This window comes from Populus trichocarpa, chromosome 7 (assembly GCF_000002775.5).
Source record: "Populus trichocarpa isolate Nisqually-1 chromosome 7, P.trichocarpa_v4.1, whole genome shotgun sequence".
In the NCBI taxonomy this organism is placed as follows: Eukaryota; Viridiplantae; Streptophyta; class Magnoliopsida; order Malpighiales; family Salicaceae; genus Populus; species Populus trichocarpa.
The window spans coordinates 10,650,641-10,675,924 of NC_037291.2; the positions used below are offsets into that span (position 1 = coordinate 10,650,641).

General features: G+C 31.2%; 2 protein-coding genes across 2 annotated transcripts; one reads left to right on the plus strand and one right to left on the minus strand.

The window, feature by feature from the left end:
• Positions 1-12,574: 12,574 nt before the first annotated feature.
• On the plus strand, positions 12,575-18,484 carry LOC7456954 (protein HEAT INTOLERANT 4). The gene is made up of 14 exons (XM_002310564.4): positions 12,575-13,048; positions 13,440-13,478; positions 13,569-13,622; positions 13,737-13,800; positions 13,957-14,015; positions 14,782-14,906; positions 15,018-15,077; positions 16,022-16,080; positions 16,375-16,454; positions 16,657-16,695; positions 17,126-17,188; positions 17,273-17,320; positions 17,402-17,530; positions 17,992-18,484. The coding sequence occupies exons 1-14, from the start codon at positions 12,881-12,883 to the stop codon at positions 18,037-18,039; spliced, it is 1,035 nt and encodes a 344-aa protein (XP_002310600.2). The 5' UTR covers positions 12,575-12,880; the 3' UTR covers positions 18,040-18,484.
• Positions 18,440-23,011, minus strand: LOC18100982 (protein CPR-5). The gene is made up of 5 exons (XM_006380405.3): positions 22,565-23,011; positions 21,039-21,095; positions 20,644-20,679; positions 19,796-20,521; positions 18,440-19,217 (listed from the first exon to the last, which is right to left on the minus strand). The coding sequence occupies exons 1-5, from the start codon at positions 22,904-22,906 to the stop codon at positions 18,693-18,695; spliced, it is 1,686 nt and encodes a 561-aa protein (XP_006380467.3). The 5' UTR covers positions 22,907-23,011; the 3' UTR covers positions 18,440-18,692.
• Between the last annotated feature and the right edge of the window lie 2,273 nt (positions 23,012-25,284).

Genomic DNA, 25,284 nt, shown 5'->3' on the forward strand with positions numbered 1-25,284 from the left:
AGGCGATTTTTTAATTCCTTCTTTCTTTTTCTAGTAGAGTCGTATTTATTACTTCTTCTTTTTTCCAAAGTTTGAGGAAAGAAGAAAAAGCGGAATCGGTGTTTGCTATCATTTATTTTTATATTTTAAAAATATTAAAATTAAAAAATATATATTTTAAAAAATATTTATATTTTAAATTATTTTAATGTATTAATATCAAAAATAAATTTTTAAAAATAAAAAAATTATTTTAATATATTTTTAAATAAAAAAACAACTCATACCCATAAACAGTTCTTAACTGCCCTCAACTAACAAATCCAGAGAAGTATATAATTCTTTTAGTCCCTTGGTATTGAACTCAATTATTACTTAGTCCTCCTTGTTTGAATAACTTTAACTTAAGACCCTTTTGCTTCTTTTTTTTCATTGGAATATTAAGAGTAGATAGCTTCTAAATAGCGAAAATAAGGAATCAATGTAGAAGAACTAACGGTTGGGATTGTAAAAAATAGATGATAGAACTTAATATAATAAGTGAAAATCTTGAAAATAGTTCTTAAGAAATAAAGAACAAAAAATGGCAACGATACCAAACAAGTCAAGATGGTATTTGGCATTGAGATCCAATTGTATTTTTTTTAATTTTTTAATTTTAAATTAACTTTTTTTATGTGTTTTGATCATTTTAATATGTTGATACCAAAAATAAATTTAAAAAAATAAAAAGAAGTTATTTTGATGAATTTTCAAGTGAAAAACACTTTTAAAAGCAATTTTTACCACACTCTCAAATAAACACTTAATTAGATAAAATATTTAGGCAGTATTTGGGAACGTGGTTAAAACCTTGTTTCCCAAAAAATTGAAATTTTTTCTTTTTTTTTGCTTAAAATTAGAAAAAATTTCATTTTTTTGGAAAACATGATTTTAACCGCGTTTCCAAACACTGCCTAAATATTTTAAACCGCAACCGCTACTATACTCTCAAACACCCTAATTAATTCAAGTGAAGGAACTAGGTTATAAGTTTTCAAGATATAAAGGACTAAATTACAATAATGTTCAAAATCAAGAACTATATAATAGTTTACTCTATTCTGAGTACAGGTGAATTTTGTGACCGATGCATTTCAGTACTTTATGGGTAGTGACGTGGTGGATGATGCTATTGTGCAGCTATATGTTTGTTTTTTTATTTTAAAAATATTTTAAAAAAATTAAAATCTTTTAATTTTTTATTTTAAATTAAATTTTTATATTTTTAATTCATTTTAATATATTAATATTAAAAATAAATTTTTAAAAAATTTAAAAAATATTATTTTAATATACTTTCAAAAAAAAAAACATCTCTATCACTATCACTGTAACAGTATTAAACAACCCCAGATTTCAACCCCGCCGCCAAATTGGATTGCACCGCCGTTAGTTGATAGAAGCCTTTTTCCATATTGTACAGTGGGTTCCTGTATCGCGGTCAACGATTGGGAATTTCTAGTGCGTGTGATCTCTTTCTTCAATCTCTTCAATCAATAAAAATATTTTCTTTTAGCTAGATTTTAAACATTTATTAGTGCTTGAATTGACTGTATATATATTTTTTAAATTTTTAAATTTTTTATTTTAAATTAATTTTTTTATTTTGAATTATTTTAATATGTTGATATTAAAAATAGATTTTAAAAAATAAAAAATATTATTTTAAAATATTTTTATGTAAAAATTATTTTAAGCTATCACAGTATAAAATAAAAGAAAAAAAGAAAGGCTATGGATGTGTTGGGATTGTGCTTTTGGAAGTGTGAGTATCTCTATTTATGCATCTGGCTGTGTCATCACTTGGATTCTGTTGAACTAATTTATTACATTTAGAATTAATTTATTACAATAATTGCTAATTTTCAACCAAGGTGTCATGTAACGAACCTGTTGACTTTGTGTTTTTTAGTGAATTGTTGAACTTCAAAGCCTCAAAGGCCATGCGTGGTTTGATATTGAAAACGAAAGAGTGATTTTCAAGTGTTCGAGTGAATTGTTGTTTAATTTACATTCTAACTGGCGAGTCACTAAACGATCTCGTATTAGGATCTAAGCAGGATTGACTTGTAATTAAATAAATAAATAAATAAAATTGTTTTATTTGTTGGATGATAAATCTTATATCCTTGTAAATGCAACTGTGGTAATCCAATTTTGACTTCTTCTATTTTATTAAAAAAAAATGATGATGAAATGAGTGAAATGATAAAAATGAAGAATGAATTAAAATTTGGGGTTGATGGCAACATGATTGAAAGTTTTGGGATTTAATTAAACGTTGGATTAGTTTTATTAACAAAATCAAGAGCTTAATTGATGAATTAATAAGTTTGGGACTTAATTGGACTTGGATTTAATTTAATTAATGAAATCAGAGACTTAATTGAAGAAATATCAAAGTTTGGGGGTTAATTGGGGGCACAATTGCAACATATTAAAGTCCAAGGACTAACTTGTAAAAGACGCCGACATGCAGGGCTCCAATTACAATTTAACTAGGGGCTTAATTACAAAACGTTCAACACCTCAAGGGTCAAAATGCATATAGCTGTGAATACCAAAACGGCACCGTTCCCGTTACTGTTCATCTTCCTCACCCGACCGAAATTCCGCCCACCGCCGCACAGCCATTACTTCTGCAATTATCACACTTTATGGTTGGCAGAAACGGCATTGTTTTCTCTGGCTATAAAAGCCAAAGAACAACTGAGAAGAAGAGAGGAAACAAAAGGAAAAACTGGGGGGAGGAACAGGAGCAGAGAAAAAAAAGGAAACCCAGAAAAAAACAGAACCCAAACAGAGAGCACGAACCAAACAAAGTAAAACACAGAAAGAGAAGGAAAAATCAAGGGGCAACACAGAGAGGAGTAGTGGTTTTGCCATTGTTTTCGTCCCTGCAGACAAAGAAAAAACCCAGAATCAAAAGAAATTCCCAGCAGGCCGACCTCTTCATCATCCTCTTGGCTTCAAAAGTTGCAGAGAAAAAAAAAGGAAAACGCAGACAAAGTGAGCAAAGGAGGAAGATAAAAGGAAGCAATAGGCGAGAATCCATCAGCACTGCAAGCGTTTTCGGTCTCCAGCAGAACCGGTAAGCGAGTCTTTCCTTCTTGTATTTTGTTCATTTAGGTGACAATGGCTCTGTGCAAGTGAATTTTAATTCACTTGCACAGTGTAGCAACACGCGTGCGTTAGCGCACGCGTGTTGCTCAGCCTAGCCTGGTCACTGGCTTGGGCCAGTGACCGGGCCGGGCTGGCTGGGCTTAGCCCAGCCCCAAAAAATATATAAATAATAAAAAACGAAAAAATAAAAAATAAAAAATGTAGAAATAAAAATTTTGCATATCTTAGAAAAAAATGTATTTTTATCAATTTATTCACTGGTATCAGGATTAGGAATAAAAAAAATACATACTTTTTTTAGCTACGAATTTTTACCAACACCAGAGTTGGAATTATTCGTAGTAGAATTTTTACCAACGCAAGAGTTGGAATTATTCATGGTAGAATTTTTAATTGAAATTATTCATGGTGGAATATTTGGAATTATTCGTGGTAGAATTTTTAATTGGAATTATTCGTGGTGGAATATTTACCAGCGCCATAGTTGGAAGTATTCGAGATCGAATATTTATTAACGTCAGAATAATGAATATTATGATTAAATCATCATTTAAAATATATATATATATATACACACACACATTGATTTAAATTTATTTCATGAGTTTATTCATTGATGTTACAATCAAGAATATCATACGTTTTTACACACAAATCAACAAATTTTTAGCAATTTAAGACTAAACCAGCAATGCAACTTACCTCAGGTAGGGTGCGCTAGGGGTGCTAATACCTTTCCTAGCCTCAACCAGTCCCGTACCATAGGATTTCTCTTGACCAATTAGGGTTCCTAGTGATCATAATACTAGGTGGCGACTCCTTAAAATAAAACATTTTCCCTAAAGAACAAGATGTCAGATATCTGTTCTTTTTCCATAATCAATATAATTTTTTTTAAGGTCGTCGCGATATCGGGTGTGACACCATAAAACTTACCAACAAAAAAATGTACTTCGAAAAATATGATATAACTTGATATAATATGAGATAATCTCAGAGTGTGTTTGGTATTGAGGTTGCTGTTGTGGTTTTAAAAAAGTTGTTTTATAAAAAGTACTTTTAGTTGAGGTTTGTTTGGAAAAATATATTTTTGGTTAAAACTGTGGTTGAAATTGAGGTTGAACAAAAAGTAGTTTAATGTGTTTAGTTAAAAAAAATGCTTTTCAAATTGAGGTTATAAAATAATTAAAAAATATTTTTAATTTAAATATTGTAGATTTAACTACTATTATTACATCATGAAATAAATAATATTGATATAAATTTTTTTTATTATTCCATTAAACTATATGCAATGTCATCACATACAAAATCTATCCAACAATAAATATTTTTTGCATGGTTTCTTAAGCACGCAACAACAAAAACTGAATTTTTTGTTACGTCATCAAGCGATATCCTTCTAATTTTTTGAATAAAACACAATTAAAATAAAAATAAAAACTGAATTTTTCCCAACTGGGTCGGACCCGGCAAGAACATAATTGAAATTGCGATCAAATTCCACAAATGCTACGTCATCATGCGATATCCTTCTAATTTATGTAGTGTTATTAAATAATATTAAATACTAGTTTTTCGAGTAAAACTCAATTTTTTAAAAAAAAATTTACAATTTCATTACATACAAAATTCATTCAACAAGAACTAAAGTTTTCATGATTTTTTGAGCGTGCAATAAAATTAGATAAAATATCATCAAAAACAAAATTGGAATTGCGATCAAATTCCACAAATGCTATGTCATCATGCGATGTTCTTTTAATTTATGTAGTGTTATTAAATAATATTAAACATTGGTTTTTTGAGTAAAATATAATTTTAAAAAAATTAATGAATTCTGCTCACGTGAATAGTGCACAAAAATTCTCCTGGCACTGTTCACGTGAACAGTGCCAGGTGAATGCTTCTCGCATTGCAGGTGAATTATAATTCACCTAGGCACTGTTCACTTCTTGAGTGAACAGTGCCCAGGTAAATAAAGAGAAGCAGTCGGAGAGAAGCAGCTCCCAACTGCTTGTGCAAAACCCCGATTTGATGGAAAAAATTATGGGGCCCACCAAACAAAAAATTGCTTTTCTTATGTTACCAAACGCTTAGTTTACGCGGTTTGCTTTAAAAGCTACAGCTACCGTGTAAACAAACACCTTCTCAATCTCATGACCCAAGTCAATGGTTTAACGAGTTAAACTAGGTTGACTCGTGTCTTTTTTATTCTTTTTTTAATTGATGTTTTTTTTTCAATTTCACCCTTAAATGTTGGATTGATTGAGAATTGAGTTTCTTAATTTATTTTAATTTTTTTCTATGAGATTATCTTAATCTCGTGATCCAGGTTTGACTTGTTAATTCAGGTTGATTCAGAGTTTTTTTAATATTTTTTATAATAGATGTTTTTTTTTTCAATTTCACCCATAAATGTTGAATTGATTGAGAATTGAGTTTCGTAATTTATTTTAATTTGCTTTCTATTACATTATCACAGTCTTATGATTTAGGTTTGACGCGTTAACTCGGATTGATTTAGGATTTTTGTCCCTTTTTAAATTGATTTCTTTTCAATTTTATTCTTCAATATTTTGTTGATTGAGAATTGAGCTTCGATATGTTTCTCAATTTGCTTTCTATAAGGTTATTATGGTCTCGTAATCCTGATAATAGATTTTACATGTTAACCTGGGTTGATTCGGGTCGATTCAATATTTTGTTGTCTCAATAATTTTTTTAAAAAAAGATGTTGTCTTAAAATTATTTTTAGTCAATCTATATTTTTTTATCGGTTGTTAAAGTTGTCTTTGGACTGACCAAGCTGATCGAGTTATATTATATTAATTTCTACACGATTTAAATTTTTTCCCTTCTTAAAAATACATTAGCAATGCTGAGATGCTTTTCTTTTTAATATTTTTTTAAAAATTATCTGACCTATAACATAATAAAGATAAATCATCTAGTAATTACTAAATACATGCATGACTTGAACATTTATCATTTAGGTTAGAAAATATAATTCCCATCTTATTGGGGCAAGAACATGATTATTACTATTAATTATTAACTATTAACAAACATTAAAAAAAGAGAGGTGAGTTTGATATCTAAGTTTTTTTATTTAGTTTTTTTTCTTCAAATTATTTGATTTATCTAGGATTAAACTTTATTATGGGTTTATCTTAGTCTCATGATCTAAGTTGACTCTGAGTTTTTTTAACCTTTTTTATTCATTTTTTAGTTTCATCATTCAATATTGGATTGATTGAAAATTTACTTTTATAATTTATCTTGATTTTCTTTCTATGAGATTATCTCGATCTCATGACTTAAGTTACGGGTTTGGTGGGTTAACATTGGTTGACTCATGTCATTCTTTATGTCATTTTTTTTTAATTTCACCGTTCAACATTGTGTTATTTGATAATTAAGTTTCACAATTTATTTTGATATAATTTTTATGAAGTTATTCTGATCTCATGATCTAAGTTGTGAGTTTGACAAGTTAACCAATGTTGACTTTGGTTCTTTTTTTAATTATTTTTTTAATTTTATCCTTCAAAATTGAGTGATTGATAATTAAGTTTTATAATTTATTTCAATTTAATTTTTACAAGATTATCATGGTCTTCTGACTTAAATCGTGGATTTTACAGGTTAATCTGGATTGACCTTGATCAATCTAATATTTTATCGTCTCAATATTTTTTTAAAAATATATAATCTTGAAATATTTTTTAATCAAATTATATTTTTACCAGTTATCTAGATTATTTTTTAATTTACTAAATTGATCGGGTTAACCTGTTTAAATTTTTTGCTAAAAAAAACACGTTGGCGTGGGCCAATAATCTATTCTATACTTATATGAAAATCACTTAGCATGAACAAGTTTGATTGTGCGCGCTATGTTGCGGGTTTCTATTTCAATCAAAGAATAGTGTTTTTCTAATGTTAAATCTTCTTATCCAAAAATAAAATCTTAGCGTATGCGCATAATCTGATTTACTTAATTTATATTGGAAGTTCATTATATACATGAAAGCCAAATTACTTTCATAATAAAGTAGGGAGCAGCACATCTTTAACATGAAAAAAAAAAGATATTTTTTTTCCTTCAAAAACCTATCAAAACATAATTATGTCTGACAAATAGTTTTTTTTTATAAACTTTTGCCAAGAGGTTTTTTTAGTTAAAACTCAATTTCCTTGTTTTTGTTTTTCTCTTTTGATTCATAGCATGATTTTTTTAGAAAAAAAAATTTTAGAAAAAAAAAATGTTTTTATAATTTTTATGCGATTGCATGTCAAAATTAAAAAAATAATTAAAAAAAATATTATATAAAAATTAAAAAAATATTTGATTCCTATTGAATATTCATAAAAAAGTTTTTTTTTTTCTAAATATATATATATATATGAGTCCATGTATAATTATGCATAAAGTAATTGCTAACATTACCACAAAAATCTTTAATGTTATAAAAAATAATGGTATCATTATATAATTTTTAAAATATTTTTATAATTATTTTATTTAAAAAAGGTTTTATTTTATAATGTAAAAAAAATAAAAAACATAAGATTAGGGAACGGCCAACAATGTCAAACCCAGGCGTGCCTTGCTTTTTTAAAAAAGGAGGCTCCTTTATCTTTTTTTTTTAAAAGGGAGCAAATGACACATCGTCTGCTTGAAAAGACAACATGTTTTATATTGCAATAAATTTCAATCATCTTCAATGATTGAAAAAAGAATGTGTTAAGTTTTCAGGCTTAAAAACTCAAATTTTAATATATTTTTATCTAAAAACACTAAAGAAATATCATAGAAAATCCCATAATCCCATTTCAAAACCATATCATACTTTAATTAGTCTAAAAACTCAAAATTAGATAAAATCAAATAAAAACAAACTTTAAAATTTCCATATACTTTTCCTTATATGATTAAAGCTCAATCAACTTCAATTGAATTTTTTTATTTAAGATAAACTTATTAACATCAAGATTGATCTTTTTTATTATTAGAACGTGGCTAACCAAAATCCTTCTATCTTTAAAACTTTTTTTTGATGATTTTTTTTTATTTTTCGACTTTCAAGAACTGAAATACGAGAAAAATAATATTTTATAATTAAAATATAAATACGAAGAGCTACAGGGACCAAAGCATACAATGATGCTCCTCTTAAATTGTAAAAATTGCATAATGCAATGAATAGAAAGCTAAGTTTGTGTGGAGAAATGGATCAGATCACCTCTGAAATCAATCTTTTCCATAAAGGCGTTCGTCTCCTTCTCACTCACTATGATCGACCTCACTACTTAACGAGAAGATTTGAGTTTCTACTCCACGAGCCTGCTTATTGTTGAGTTAGGTAGGCAAACATTAGCGAGCTTACGCCAATTTTAAAGTGATTCTGGTTATATTTTAAAATATTATTTTTATTTAGAAATATATTAAAATAATATTTTTTTTATTTTTTTTTATTTTTTTTAAATTATTTTAATATTAGTGCATCAAAATCATCTAAAAATATTAAAAAATATTAATTAATTTTAAAAACGTTTTTTAAACATAAAACAAGATGCCGATAAGTTAAGCATCTAGGATTATTCTGTAATCACACCCGATGTAAGTTTCTGTGAATAGTGGACGTTCAGTAAACACTCATCTATTTTATTTTTTTACCAGCTACTTTACCCACACTGCACTCAAAGTTCAATAAAAAAAATATTAAACACAAAAAATAATTTTGAAGGCATTGTTGACATGTTCTCTAGCACCTAGAAGCTAGAACAATCTTTAATTGTGAACTAAAAATTTGATGCGTGTATAATAAAAACATAGAGAATTATAAGAGCCAATTAATGTTAAACATAATGGTTAACACTATCTTAATATTAAGTTAAAAAGTTGAGAGATAATATAAATTAAAATATTTGATCTCGTATCATAGAAAACCTTTTCATTTTTAAATTTAATTATATGATGATAATTTTGTTTTTTGTAAGAATAGTAATAAGTCAAGTTCCATTGAAACAAATTAATTTGCTAATACAACTCCTTTTCTTATCAATTTTTTTCCACCAAAAAATACAATTTTAATAAAAACATAAAGATTTATACGTGTCAATAAATGTTAAAAAGAATTATTAACACTAACTCAAGATTAAATTAAAAAGTTAAGAGATATTTTATATTAGATATTTAATCTCGTAATATAGTGAGCTATTTATTTCTTATTTACTTAACTATGGCAATAATTTTTTTTTTTTGTAAGAATAGTAACAAGTCAGGTTCCATTGAAACATATTAATTTGCTAATATGACTTCTTTTCTTATCATTTTTTCTCCACAAAAAAAAAACAATTTTTTTTCTATATTCTCTATTTAATAAAAATAAAAAGTAATAAAAATAAATATTTTTTTTACAATTTGAAATAAGAATAAAGAAAGTATCTCTCTTATTGAAACCCTTTTATCTTTTTAATGCAATCCATTTACTCATAATTTGTTTTACAATAATATTTATTTTTCAAACATGTCATCATAATTATAAAAGCAATTTATCAGAAAACTAATATTATTATAAATTTAAAGCAAATAGATTTTAAAAAATATAAAAACAAAACACCACTTAAATGTCGATGTGGGGGATTTTTTGGAAGTGCTACAAAACCCAACTCAACTTATCAGGCATGAAGATAACCCAACTCGAGTTCTTAGCCAAGGCTTTAAATCAAATTGGACGAGAGTCGATCCAATATGATTTGGTCAACTTAGCTACTCAAAATACAACCCGGACAGGCTTAAGAAAAAAATTAAGACAATGTAGTTCTAGCCTTTTTTTTTTATGTCTATTAAGTAGTTATAGCCTCTTTTTTTTTGTGTCTACTGAGATAATGATATCTTTGAATCATTTAGGACAATTCATATTCACTTTTTAAGCCTATGCCTTTATTGTGGATCCGATTAGGTTTAATAATTTTTTTTTTATTTATTTAATCATCTGATAATAAAAATCAGTATATGTAGTGAAGCAATTGAATAAATTTTTAAAAAATTAAAAAGAATTATGAAGGGCTATAGAAAAATGGCGGTGGCTAATGTTCTAAAAAGAATTCTACAATATTACTCGAAAACAAAGTAAAAGTTTAGCGATATTTAATAAAATAATATCAAAAATAATTTATTTATTTATTTATTTAAATTTTAATTAAAATTAAATAAAAAAATAAAACACATTGCTAAAAAAAAGACCAAACACCTGGGCTTGGGTGTCCCAATGCACTTAGCTGATTAAATTGTTTTTGAAGGACAAGCGTGTATGCCTACATTGTTAGGCTGAAGCGTGTAGCCTTTTTTTTTACTTGGTTCAAGGGGCGAAAGAAATGTCTTTCTTTAAAAAATATATACGATACGTCATCTACTTTTCCAAATTCTAACCACCGGACAGGTAATCAGAAAATTGGGTTGCAGGTTTTTAGACCCAATATACCTTTTTTCAACTTGTTTTCACCTAAGAACCCTAACAAGCACCCTTAAAACCTTAGAAAAACAATTTCTTAATTCAAAATACTCTTAAATTAGTACAAGAATATGAAATTAAACCGAAAGAGAAACTTTCTCAACCCCGATATACTTTTTTCAACAAGATGAAGGGTTAAAAAAACACCTTGAAATAACTCATCTCGTCAAATGGAATGTATTAACACCAAGGACAACTTTTCTCATCGTTGGAATATGGCAAAATAACTACTTTTTCTCTTATCTCTCATTTTTTGATGATTTTCTCTCTTCTAAAACACGAGGACTGAAACATAAACAAAATAAAGTTTTGTATCGAAACATAAAATTCTAAAACTAAAAGGACCTAAAATAAAGTCAATGCGGGATGGGGACTAAATATTATTTTTTAGTTTGATCCTTATTCTTTTAATTTTATCTTTGTACCATAAATTAAAACCATATCTTATTAAATTGATCCATAATCAAGGTTAAAGTTATTTATTAAACCTTCATATATCAAGGAAATGTAAAGAATTAAAATTATCAACCGAAAAAACACCAAAACAGACAATAAAAGGATGAATAACAAAATAACAAAAAAAAATCACTTTAAAAATCCACAAGTGAAATGTGATGCGCACACACTTAAATAGTAAAACACTCATGAGACTAATAATATAATTTATAATTATAATGTTCTCTTGCTGTTGCATGAATCCTGCTACTTGTACATATGTCATTATGTGCTGTCAGTAAATTTGCTTGAATATTTCTAAGTTACCAGTTGAAATTTATTTTTTGATGTTGTTTCAATTGCCGACTGCTATTTAAATTTGCTTAAATAAATTAAATAAAAAATATTATTTTAATATATTTTTAAATAAAAAATATTTTAAAAAACAACCGCTACTGAAATTAGCATATGTTTTCTCATTTTCTTCTCATATATAAGAATTTCATCTTTTTTTAGTTTAACGTGGGTGTCTGGGCTAGCTTGCGCGCACCTCGACTAATCCCACGGGCCCTGAAGTTAACGACCATGTAAGCATTTAGTGGCCATCATATGAGCAACCACATAACTTGAACCTAAGCAACAGATGGAGCAAACCTCTTGATTCCAAGTTCTTACCACTGGACCACCACCTAAATGGTTAAGAATTCCATCTTTTGTTCACTGCTGAAGGTTTGTTTTTTTTTTCCTGCATGATTAATATCCGAAGTTGCCTTCTTTTGAATTATTTTTTTTAATTAATATGGATGTCCGGATTAGCTTGCTCGTGCCTCGAATAATCTTACAGGTTCTAAAGTTAACGACCATGTAAGTTTCCAGTAGCCATTATATTAGCAACCATATGGCTCAAACCTGAAACCACATGAGAACAAATCCCTTAATCCCAACCTCTCACTACTACCGGGTCAAGAATTTTTTATATTCTTTCAACAACTGGTAAGTGATTTCTTTGATTTTCTAAACATTTTACTCTGTTTGTGCCTCCAAGTTCCATTTTACACTGATGAGATTTAGTTTTTTTTTTTTATATAATTATAATTTGTAATACTTATAATATAATTTATAGATTTGTATTGCAGGATATCCCAGGAATTGTTAAAAATTAATTAATGAAGATTGGTTCATGACTAAGATGGTCCTTTCGTGCCTGTGGCTGTAGCTCCTACTGTTTAAAATTAATATACATTTATTTCTTTTTAATTCAGATTATTGGAATTTTTTGTGAATATTGTTTTTTCTGATTACATTTACTTTTTATTCAATAAACAATGATGCTAACAAATGAATAGAAAAAGACAATTTTGACAAAAAAATATTTTTTTTTCTCAACAATTCTACTCATTATCTTGTCTAGGAATATCTATTATTATTATAATATAATTAAATAAAAATATATTTCATAAGTGCCTTGCAGCTGGGCGGGCAATACAGCCGGTGATATGCTACTCAAACTTAAGCCACCTGTTTTCCCATTTTTTTCACCGCATCTGCCCGGCGTTGTCCGTACGCCATCCTTTAAAATAGTGATTTGTTAAAACCCAAAAATTGAAAGAAAACCCTATCTGTCTCCCCGCGTCAATTCAACGCTTTTGAAAAAACCATACCAAGATACCCTCTCTGTTTCTTTCTCTCTCTAAAATTTGAATCCGGATCCATCGATTTCGATCCGTTAAATTAAAAAAACTTGATTTTTCTCTCTCTAGAAAATCAATCCATCAGTAATGAGGAAAGGAGCCAAGAGAAAGAGAAGCCAGAAAGAAGAAGCTGCTGCTCCTGCTCCTGACAACCACAAAACCACCGAATCGACCAAGCCACCTACTAGAGCTAAGCGGGTCAAGGCATCCAAACCCGAACCCGAACCTGAATACTTCGAGGACCAGCGCAACTTGGTGCTCTAATCTTTCACTCACTCGCATTATTTTGTTTCAATTAATTAATTAATTATTTTTTTGTTGAAGAATTCATGGATAACTTGTTCTGTTTCTTAACAGGTTTTTTAAAAAATAATAAAATCGGATTTTTTCTTAGGTTAATTACATTGGTAATTAATTAATTAAAAGACTGGAAAAGTTTAGTGTTAAGTTTAAGGTCAATAGATGCAGTTTGTTAGTTCAGTTTTTTTTTTTGAATTCTGGCTCAGTTAGGTTAAAATTCTTAAACTGTGTAGTGTTTTTATAGCAAGGCTATTTTGCAATTTGTTTGGTTGAATTTGTGAGAGTGCGCTGTTGTTTTTATGTTGGAACTCAAAAGCAAGCATTGTGAAATTGTTTTCTTATGCAGGAAGATTTATGGAAGCAAATATTCCCCGTCGGTACAGAGGTTAGGTTTTGATTTTTTATTCTGTTCTTTGCTTTGTTGGCTGAATTAATTATGTTGCTCATGGTTCTTTTTTTTTTTTTTGGTTTACAGTGGGATCAATTGGACAAGGTTTACGGATTTAACTGGAATTTCTCTAATCTAGAGGTGGATGTCATCAAATAACCCATGCCTTTCTTTTTTGTTATTTTTTTGGTAGAGTAGCGGTGCAGATAATTCTTAGTATGTATGTAAACTGAAATTACAACTCTTACTGGTCAGAATGCATTTGAAGAAGGAGGTGTTCTACATGGGAAGACAGTTTACCTTTTCGGGTGTACAGAGCGTGAGTTTCTTGTTAACTTGAAACACTAAATTTTTTCTAAAGTCTAAACAGGCTTCTCTAAATGGGTGGACATTGCATTGTTTTTGCTTGGTTTTCCTGTGTCCTGTCCTTTTCATTTGTCATGTGAATCTTACTTTGTTTCTTGTGTTTCTTCAGCTCAACTGGTCCCTTTCAAGGATGAAAACATATTAATCTACATACCTGCAGTGGTGGCGGTAAGTTTACTGAAACAGTTGCTTTTGCATGTAATCTAATGTACATGTGTTCATCTGTGAAATTTGTTGAGGAGTGGACTTTATAAGCTTCTTATCATCGTATATTTTTAATTTGTTTTTTATTCATGATAAAAGCAACACACCATTTTGTACAAGGTTTAACTTTGCGTCTGGTTATGGCATTTACATTATCCCCACCTTTACACTTACTTAAACCTTGTATGATAAGGATCTTAGGTTTCAAAAACCCTAGATATAGATGTCCGAGAAGTGCTTCCTTGCATTAAAGCACATTGTGGGAGTGAAAGGTCATAGAACCCATACACTATATTTCTCATTTTTCCTTTATGGCAATAGCAGGATCATAGAACTCTCTTTTCAAAGTTGGGAAGTGAGAATGCTGGTTCTGCAATTGTCCCCACCTTTACGCGTAGTCGAATCTCATATAAAATGAACTTAAAAAGGCCTATGTTTTATTACGAAGACATCCACTTTGTGTGGTTCTCAAGGCTAGAGACGAAGAGCTTGAGCATTTGTGTCTAGTATTGTTACTTTTCCAACACCACTTTTTTTCTTCCTAAGAGTTGCCTCATCACATGTTTCTTCATCTGTTCTAATTTCAGAATTACAGTTGCTGATTGTTGTTGTTGTGAAGACAAGTGCCTCTAGTCTTTTTATTTTTTCCTGAAAAAAAATCCTTTGAATTAGTGGAAGTATGTCATTTCTTTTTGCTGCATTTCTCTTTGTTAAACATTTTATTTTACAGGTTGTATCTCCTTTCCCTCCTTCTAATAAGATTGGAATTAAGTCAGTTCAGAGGGAGGTTGAAGAAATAATTCCCATGAAGCAAATGAAAATGGACTGGGTTCCTTATATACCTCTGGAAGACAGGTATTCCAAAGTAGATTTCTAATTGATTTCATGGAGTCTCTCTCTTCTCAAATAATCTCTTAAGTTGCATTTTTTGTTCAATGTCTCTTTGTAACTTAAATCCTTCTCCAGAGAAAGCCGAGTTGATAGACTGAGACATCAGATTTTTATTTTGAGTTGCACTCAGAGAAGGTACCTCTCCCCCCTCTCAATCTTCCTGTCTATTTTTTTATTTATATTTATAGATATCATATAATATCTAGTATTTTGTATGAGGTTGTATCTTTCTCTATGGTTATTACTTAACCCCCCCTCTCAATCTTCCTGACTATTTATTTATTTATATTTTTATCTGCATTTTAAAGTTCCTTGAGCTATATGTATGGAGCACTGTTCTGATAGGAAGTTGGTTTTTGTATGTAGATTCTTAGTTATCCATTGGTTTTTGCATGCAGATTCTTAGTTGCCAGGACAGACTGCTCTTCAATTTCTTTATTGCTTCCCATTTTCACTAAATATATACTACAATCCTACATTGTATTCAAATTTCTTACGGGCATTTGTGGACAACTGATTTGGTACTTTTTTTTTGTTGGATAATCCAGTTCTATGTTTCTGCTTTTGAGAACTATTATCATATTATTCATTTAACAGAAATAACTTATCCTTTTGCTATATTCTGGTTTCTAATTTCTCATTTTTCCTTGGTTATATGCACCTTCTAATATAGCAATTGGATGGCATTCTGTTCAATATCTATTGAACAAAATAATGACACATAATGACACATCAGGGATTGAATTTGAACAAAATAGAAGCAAGAGGAAGGTTCAACACTGTTATGTTCATAGATCTGTTAGAAAATTTACAGCAAGCATGTTATTGCAATAGACATGAAAACTTGCAATTAGATCTTCCTTCAGCAGATTCTATTTTTAACATTTTCACTTTAGTAAATCTCTTTTTTTCTCTGATTCGTTAATCATCTGATGTTGAATACACACGAGCATACGATTTTTATGAGCACTATTGAGGTTTGTAGTGTTTCATTGAAATTTTCAGATACTATGATGTGTGTGTATCTTTGCATGTGCCTATTCCTATTCCTGTTGCTTATGCATATGGATTGCTTGCAGGGCTGCTTTGAAACATTTGAAGATTGATCGGATCAAGAAATACGAGTACTGCTTACCTTGTGAGTTTTGAGGAAATTTTATGATGTTTAGATTGCTGTATTTCACACGAACTTCATTGTACTAAAATAGTGTTGTGAAAAGAATGGAAAAAAGTGCCCTTTAAGTTCTGACGAGCACCAAAAGTTTGTGGACCACAACATGTAAATTTTGCTGAACCATGTTTGGTTGCTTGTTTGACTAATCAGAGCATAGGATAGTACAGCTCCTGTATCAGCTTTTAGCGTTCTGTCATCTCTTATTGCCAATGTATGGGGGACTGTTCTATTCCTCTGAAATGCTTCCTTTTTTGACAGATTTCTACAACCCTCTTCAAGAAGATGAGCTTGAGCAGAGCACTGAGGTTCAAATAATTTTCCCATCAGAACCAAAGCCGGTAAGTGAATAGCATGTAAAAGAAGTGAATTGATGGAAACCAAAACCTTTGGATGTTGCAGATAGCTTGAGTTGAGATTCATTTAGAAATTATAGTTTATATTGTCAGTTAAGCAAACTGTCATGCTTAGTTTAGTTGCTATGATAAGTGTAGCACTGATATATGATTCTGCAAATTGACCTTTTAGCATTGGTAATTGCAGATTTTCTGTGAATTTGATTGGGAATTAGATGAACTTCAGGTATGATTTTTATTTCTGATACTTGTCTTGGTTTAACTTGGATGGTTTTTCATGAAGTTGCTTTATTCATTCCTTCATTCTTTTGAATGCTTGATAACCACTATGACATTTGGCCTTATGGAAGAATTGGTTTGAACGTATGGCTACGGTAGTCATCTTGTAAATCTACCATTTCAGTTTGTAGAATTGGATTGTCTCCTGCATGTTTGAAGGAATTATGTGGAAATGGTGTATGCCTAGTAACATATTCCTGAACTCTCCTCACCTGATAAGTACAAACCTTGCCTTGATATTTGCTGCCAGGAGTTCTTGGGGAATATATTTGTCCTATCATTTCTCAACTCTGACAAAATTCTTCCCTGAACCACCTCCCTACCCATGTAAAGAAAGAACAACTAGTTTGTATTAAGATCTATCTATTAACCTGCAGGAGTTCATTGATAAGCTGATCCAGGAGGAGGAATTATCTGAAGATCAAAAGGATGCCTTTAAGGTGAATTTTATGAAATATATTCAAATATTTCATTGTTTCATCCTATTTTTGTTAATAATTGAACCTTGTATCTTTGTTTCTTAGGAATTTGTCAAGGAGAAAGTTCGAGAAGCGAAGAAAGCTAATAGAGAGGTAACTTGTTTGGTTCTGTTTGGTTTGCAAGTGCAAGTGGGAGGTCTTTAGCTGCTTTGTAACAAGTTTCCTTTGGTGCAGGCTAGGGAAGCCAGGAGAAAGGCCCTGGAAGAAATGAGTGAGGAAACTAGAAGAGCGATAGAAAATCTGAGGTTCTACAAGTTCTATCCTGTGCAAACGCCTGATACACCTGACATATCAAAAGTGAAGGTAGAGTGTTACAGTATCCACAAGGACATCATTTTGTGAAAGCAGCTTTTGATTAATAGAGTTTGTTTATAGTTACTATTAATTTTTCTTAAGAATAGGAAATCTAATTGCAGTAGCACCTGGAGAGAGGTTGGCAGTTTTGACCTCCTTTATGTTCTTCCAGTGTACAGCATATGATGCCCTGCCTTGACTCCTTGGTATTATGCTTTGAATTACTGAGAGAGAAGAAAAAAAAATCTGATTGTGGTTCAGACAGTTTGCAACCTTTATGATTACCTTCTCAAGGGAACATCTAGATTTGTTTCCTTAATTCACTCGATTTCCAAGTATTAGTAGATTTTCCCTGGTCAAAGAGGGTATAGACCATGAAGTATTAGTAGAATATTCAGACCTTGCACTTTCCTTTTTCCATGAAGTGAATTTCTGAATTCCTTGTGATGTTTGCTGATTTTCCCTTGCAGGCGTCATTTATAAACAGGTACTATGGGAAGGCTCATGAGGTTCTGTGAGTGGATACATCTAGGACAGGGATGACAGTTGCTTGAAGCCTGCTTTGGCTGCAAAGATTCAAATTTAAAGGTTTTGCTTACCATGAAGCTGGGAGGAGGCATGCCTCTGGTGCCACAGTTTCACTTTATCATTCTAGGTGTCACAGGAGATACAAACTTTGCAGTTTCAAACTTTTTGAGAGTCAGTCAGGCGCACATTTTTACTTTAGCAGGCATTTGTAAGATACATTGTTGAGGTTATTCACATTTTCTAGGTATCGGCCGGCAGTGAAATCCACTTGTCGCTTGGATTTCTCTTTGGTTTCCCGTCCATTTCATCCACATATTAGGTTTTATGACCAGAAGTTTTAGTCCCAAAACAACGAGTTAAAGCATCTCAACATTACAATAAATGAACGAATTTATAATAAATGACTGGATGCCCTTGTAGCTCTTATTTTCGTAATCAGTTCTAAATTTTCCAGGTTGTTTGAGGTACATTGGTGGATAAAGTAACATGTCAGTTCACACAGCAGCCCACCTTATTTATTTTCAGCACAAACATAACTCTTGGGCAGCTTGGCATACAGTGCAGGTAAATTACATACAGAAAGACGGAAGCTTGATCAGTTGCGAATATGTAGGGGAGCTTTCCTTGGCTTCTAACTCTTGGTTCAATCATCCGTTTTACCAGATAAAAAATGATCTGCCCATTCACCAGGGCCAGCAAATGGCAAGAGACCACAGCACAATGGTAGAAGCAGGAGGGAAGTAGTGTAGAAAAGTGATCGCCGGAGCCAATATGGACATATTGTGGTAGGTTTTGTCCCTCGGGCGATGGCCGTGACGGTGACGGGCCCATGAAGCAGACAGAACAAAGTCGATGGACATACATTTGAGAAGAACTGCAGCGCGCATAAAGCTTCCCAGTACAGAAGCCAGAGCGATCCACTCCCTCCCAGTGTATCAACACAAAGTTTGCCAGTAAAACCACAGACAGCTCCCAACAGCAGCAGAATGAAAGTGACTGGCATTGTCCGGTGTTGAGATGAGGAGCGTTGAACAAGCAAAAAAGCAACTGCAAGGATAATTAGGATGCCAAATGCCATTTGGCTCACAACTTGAACTTGACACATGAGTACCTGTAGCCAGGAATTAAAGGATGAAAAAGGCTTGACGGACCACCCGAATTTGGACTCCTGAGACAGATAACCAGAAACATAAAAATATTTCCCAGACATCTGGTATGATTGTAAGCAAGGCAGAAGAATATATAGCAAATATAGTAAAAAATAATGGAATAGAAATTGTTTAATCTATAGACCCAATATTATAAAACTGGAAAGAGTTCAAAACACAAGACAGATAAAAAAATTCTCCATTCTGCTCATTGTTAGGGCTCTGTTTTAGATCGAGATTGCTAAATCATGTTTAAGTTTGAAAAAGGGAATTTGGTCACAATTTCCATTCTGCTCATCAAGTTTCAAACATTATGGAATGATTTGACTATAAAGCCTGCCCAAGCAACTCCCAAGTCCTTACCTTCACCATCTACCTCAAGGCCCGAGCTAATATGCTCCTGATTTTATAGTTTTATTTAAAACTCCTCTTTTAATAGCCTCTCTGTAGTCTCTGTTGTTGCTTGGGGACGCACCTTCGCTAGTACCTAGTACTAGAAGAAGAGCATGTAGCCAGACCACCATACCAACAAAAATGATGGTTACAGCATCTCACGAAACTAAATCAAATGACATTAGCAAGAAGACATGGTCCTTGCCTTGTGCAAAAGAGAGCAGGATTCAGTAGCTTCTTTGATCCTTTTGTATGAATAAACATATGCACTGTATGATAGCGAGGCAGACATGATGATCAAACCAGCAACAAGACAGTCCGTGCACTTTCTATGCAGCTCAGCATGCCTTGTGTCTTCTAATTGAGTCTTGAACTTGTCAACTTCAAAGGATGCCTTTGACATGCCCATTACTAATTTTGATCTCCCCAGATAATTTGATTCTGAGGTGAGATTCAACAACTCCTCTTCCAACTTCAATTTTTTCATTGCAAGACCAATCTCTATTTCCTTCAGGTCATTAGAACGGGCTTGCTCGACAACGGATCTCTCAATAGTGCTAAACATGTTAATTACAGGGTATGAGCTAGGAGCACAGGCTAGTTGGTTGGTTTGTCTGTGAAGGGCAAGTTCTTGCCCCAAGCAACCCACGGATATGTTCTCTTCTACCTTTTCAAGTATATGTATTTGATCCCCAGTCAAAGTAGCGGGCAAGTCTGTTTCTGAGTCACAATCTTTGATACCGGTGCTACTGGCACAGCCAACACTATTATTGGGAGTCCTGTCTGGAGCAGAAATATCTAGGTTCTGGTGGATTAAGGCAGGTGGTCTCTTGTTGATAGAGGATTCATCTATCAATCTAAGAGTACTCAATGTGCTCCCAAATGAATTCTGAAAATTTCTTGCAAAGAAATCAAATTTGTCACCAAAGACCTGTTGCACATAGGGTGTAAGGTCAGCATTTTGTGGCCTGCCTGATGTTGATAAGTACATGAAGGAACTTGACTTGTAAAACCAGAGTCAATGGATAAGTGAGCAGTTAAGGTCTGGCTTACACTGGCTAAAGATTCTCTGACAGCTGAAGTGCAGATCTGCATGAAAGTAGACACATTAAGTTCGGTTTTCCCAACATTCCAAACATCAATAAAATTAGAACAAACAGACTCCAAAACAAAGAAGAAGCATGCAAAGGCAAATTTGTCTAATTCATGTGATTTTACTGAGCTGCAGTGAAAAATTTACTAGATGGGCATCTGATTGCATTGTTATCTAAGTATGAACTGTTTAACAAACAGTCCATTTGAGTGACAAAACTAACATGTTCTTCCATATGCAGAATAAAAAAATGTACGGCAGAAGGGATGTCAAACCATAATAGTGACTTCAAAGATCTATTTCTGAGAGGCGAATATAAAATCCATGTTAGTCTTGAAAGAGGCAAAAAATTTACCATTGAAAGATGATCAACAGACAATCTTTCACCTGCTGCATCTTTCCTCTCCAGAACCTACAATAAAAAAAAAGCAACAAATGAACAATATCAACTGACAAATACTAATCATTAAAAAAAGGGGTAAATGATAAAGATGCTTTAGACCATGCACCATTACTGTGAAAAAGCCATCGGCATGTTTTTAATGAGATTTTTCATAAGGCAAGTCATTTCATTAGAAAGATCAGAAATCTCACAGAACATTCCTGAATGAAACCAAAGGGATAAAAAGCTAATAGTATACATATGACAATTAGAAAGTGAAAACAAAACCTTAAAAAGGAAGACATATGGAATTAATTTTTTTCTAATGTTTTCATTTTACAAAAACGAAAGACTATTGATAAAAATAGCAGTCAGGACTCAATACAAAATGTCAAGATCTCAGGTTCAAACAAACAGCTCTGAAGATGTTAAAGGTTAACTTCATAACCAATCACCAATCTATTCTGTATATTTAAGAGAAGGCAGAGTCCAGTTCACCTTTTGATTCACCAAGTAATACAAATTAAAAGAAAACAACTGACGCCACGAACATACATCCCACGAGGATGAAACTTTTCATTGCATGAGTAACTGTAAATTGTAAACCTAATATCAAAATTAATTCAACCACCAAATGATATTAGACTGCAAGCATAGTGTTGAATAAAATACTGGACACTGCTTTGGATACACTAATTAGATACATATCAACGCACAAATCAAAGTAAGCCATAAGAGACTAATAGATTTGAACAGATTTATGTAAGCAAAATAAGAAACATGCAACTAACAATATGCGCACATACAAGTAAAAGCATGTAACTAACTGCAAGCCATGCGGTACGCAAATAGCAATAGAACATCCACATTAATAACAGCATGAAAGGTCTGTCTCTATCCCCTACTGCTTTCCCCTAGCACCAAAACAATGGATAAAAGGTGGATATCTGTCTCTAAGAAATTTGCATTTATCTTAATGACCTTCAATTGTACATTAAATCCATACATTTTTGATACAGTTGCTTAGAAACCTTTTATTCACAGACCAAACCCTTAATCATTGTAATACCAGCTTACAGAACATTATTCAAGTCAATCACTGAATTTCGTGAAAAATATAGTTAATCAAAGGCTAACTTCCAAAAGTTTGTAACCCATGTTGGAGTTCCGTGGCTGCATATCTAAGTCAATACATAAACTCAAAGTGCATTCAGAGAGCTAAACACTCCACAACATAAGAAAATCTACCAACAATCTCCATAGCATTCCAAAACCATCTATCTCAATTCCAACAAATCAACATATTTAACCTAGAAAAGCAAGAACCAATAGCATACAAATTTGAATAACATATAACCAAAAAAAAGGGAAACCCTAAAATTTCCCAACGCAAGCATATCACCTTAAGAAAGTAAACAGACACCAAAAAGAACCAAACTTTATGAACCAAAACCACTAATTTCAATCTCATTGCTTGCAAAACAGAAAATTGAAGAAACCTGAGCAACAACAGCAGCAAAAGACATCCCAAGATGTAATGCAATAGCCTCCACATTACCATCCCCTACACCGCCCCTGTGCCTAAGCGGAGCAAAAACCACCTTGGGGCTTCGTCGTTTGTATGCTACGTGCGAACTTCTATTCATAGAGGCAGTAACAGAGGAAGAAGAAGATGACGAAGGCGGCGGCGGCTTTATGGTTGTGTCTTTAAAGATTCTTTTCTTCTTCTTTGTGTATGTGGGTTTAAGGTTATAATCATTCTCCACCGCTGGATTTGAATGATCAGTGGGGGTTGGTTCTTGGATCGTCAGAGAAGGAGAAGGAGATGGATCGGTGTCCATGGAAGAGAAGAAGAGGCCTCAACGACCGCTTCTTTTAAAAATCTCAAAATTATTACCAGAGAGAGGACTGTGAAGCTACGTCCAAGGATGTTTTTTTTTATCGCTTGGACTGTCAGTCTGTACTGTTTAGTACTTGTGATAATTAAGTTTAGTACCTGTACTTTTACTTTTGTTCTGATTAATTTTCGTGTTGCACTGGTTACATGCCCCGCGTGATGTTGCGGGTCAATTATTTTTTACATTTAATAAAAAGTTAAGATCTAAAAGTATTAGGTTTTTTTGCAAAATTATACCCAAGAGTCTTAGGTTTAGTTGCAACGCCTAATCCAAGAGTAATATTTATAATATTAATAATAACATTAAACTTGCATGACCTAAATTTAAGTGGGTTTGACTGCAATACCAGACCCAATAGCATTGGATGTGGGTCTAGCTGCAAGGTCGTGTCATAAATGTGTGATAATTAAATAGATTAGTTAAAAAAAAAACAAAGAAAAAAAACCAACAGGAAAATAAAAACTAATGAAGAAAAAGAAAAAAAATATGAATTAACTGGGTTAACCCGTCATACCTTGAATTCGCATCGTGAAAGTTTGATAATTAAAAAGGAAAAAAAACAAACTAATGGGTTAACCCAGAATTAACTGGGTTAACTCGTCAAACCAGGTTAACCTGTCAAACCCGGAATCCTTGTCATGAAAGTTTGATAACTAAATAGAAAAAAAATTAACATTAACAATTTAAATTAAACAAAATAATATTAAAAAGAAAAAAAAACAAAAGGATGAGCCTTTTCACTGTGGACTGCACTGTGCAGTCCACAGTCAAATGCATAAAAACAACAAAAAAATAAAAAGAAAAACTAAAGGCATCAGCGGAGAACTACTTAGAAAAAACTTTAATATTAATAAACTAAATTAATTAAATAAAATTAATTAAAAATAAAAAATAAAAGAAAAAAAACCTCTAAGAAGAAAAAAAAACTAAATAGAAAGAAATTTAACATTAACAAACTAAACTAAACGAAAAAAAATAATTAAAAAGAAAAAAAAAGCAAAAAAAAAAATTTCAGGTTAACTCGTCAAACCAGGTTAACCCGTTAAACCCGGGATCCGTGTCATGAATGTCTGGTAACTAAATAAAAAAAAGTGAACATTAACAAACTAAACTAAACGAAAAAAATTAATCAAAAAAAATTAAAAAAAATTCGGGTTAACTCGTCAAACCATATTAACCCGTTAAACCTAGGATCTGTGTCATGAAAGTCTGATAACTAAATAAAAAAATTTAACATTAACAAACTAAATTAATCAAAAAAAAATTATGAAATAAAAAACAAAAAAAAATTAACGGGTCAACCCAGAATTAACTGGGTTCACCCGTGAAACCAGGTTAACCCGTGAAACTCGAGATATGTGTCATGAAAGTCTGATAACTAAATAGAAAAAAATTTAACATTAACAAACTAAACTAAATGAAAAAAATTAATGAAAAAGAAAAAAAGCAAAAAAAATATATTTCTGGGTTAACTTCTCAAATCAGGTTAACCCGTTAAATCCGGAAAACGTGTCATGAAAGTCTGATAACTAAATAAAAAAAATTTAATATTAATAAACCAAATTAAACAAAAAACTTTTGTTAGAAGAAAAAAAATAAAGAAAGAAGCCAAAAAAAATCCCAAAAGGCATAAAAAACAGCTAAAAAAATAAGACAACTTAAAAAAAAAAAAACGGATCAGTGTTTTACTGTGGACTGCACTGTGCAGTCCACAGTAAAACACTGATCCGTTTTAGTATATGTTACAATTAATTAAAAAGAAAAGAAAAAAAATTTGGGTTAACTCGTCAAATCAGGTTAACCCGTCAAACCCGGGATTCGTGTTATGAAAATTTGATAACTAAATAAAAAAATTAACATTAACAAACTAAATTAAAAAAAAAATTTCATTAAAAGAAAAATACACAAAGAAAAAAGCAAAAAAAAACCCATAAAGGCAATAGAAAACCAAAAAAAAAAACAGAAAAAAATGGGGAAAAAATTAAAAAAAGAAAAAAAAAGAAGAAGAAGACAAAAAAAAAAAAAAAGAAAAAGAAAAAGAAAAAAAAAAAACAGCTCATCTTTTACTGTGGACTGCACTGTGCAGTCCACAGTAAAAGACTGAGCCCTTTTAGCTATTGTTATAATTTAAATGCAGTTATTATTTTAGTGTGCGTTTAAAAGTGTATCCATTATTATTTTTTAAAATATTTTTAATTTAAAATTATATTTTTTTATTTTTTAAAAATTATTTTTTAATATCCTCATATTAAAATGATAAAAAATATAAAAAAATTAATTTTAAATAATTGTTTTTTTAAAAAACGTAATTTTAAACATGT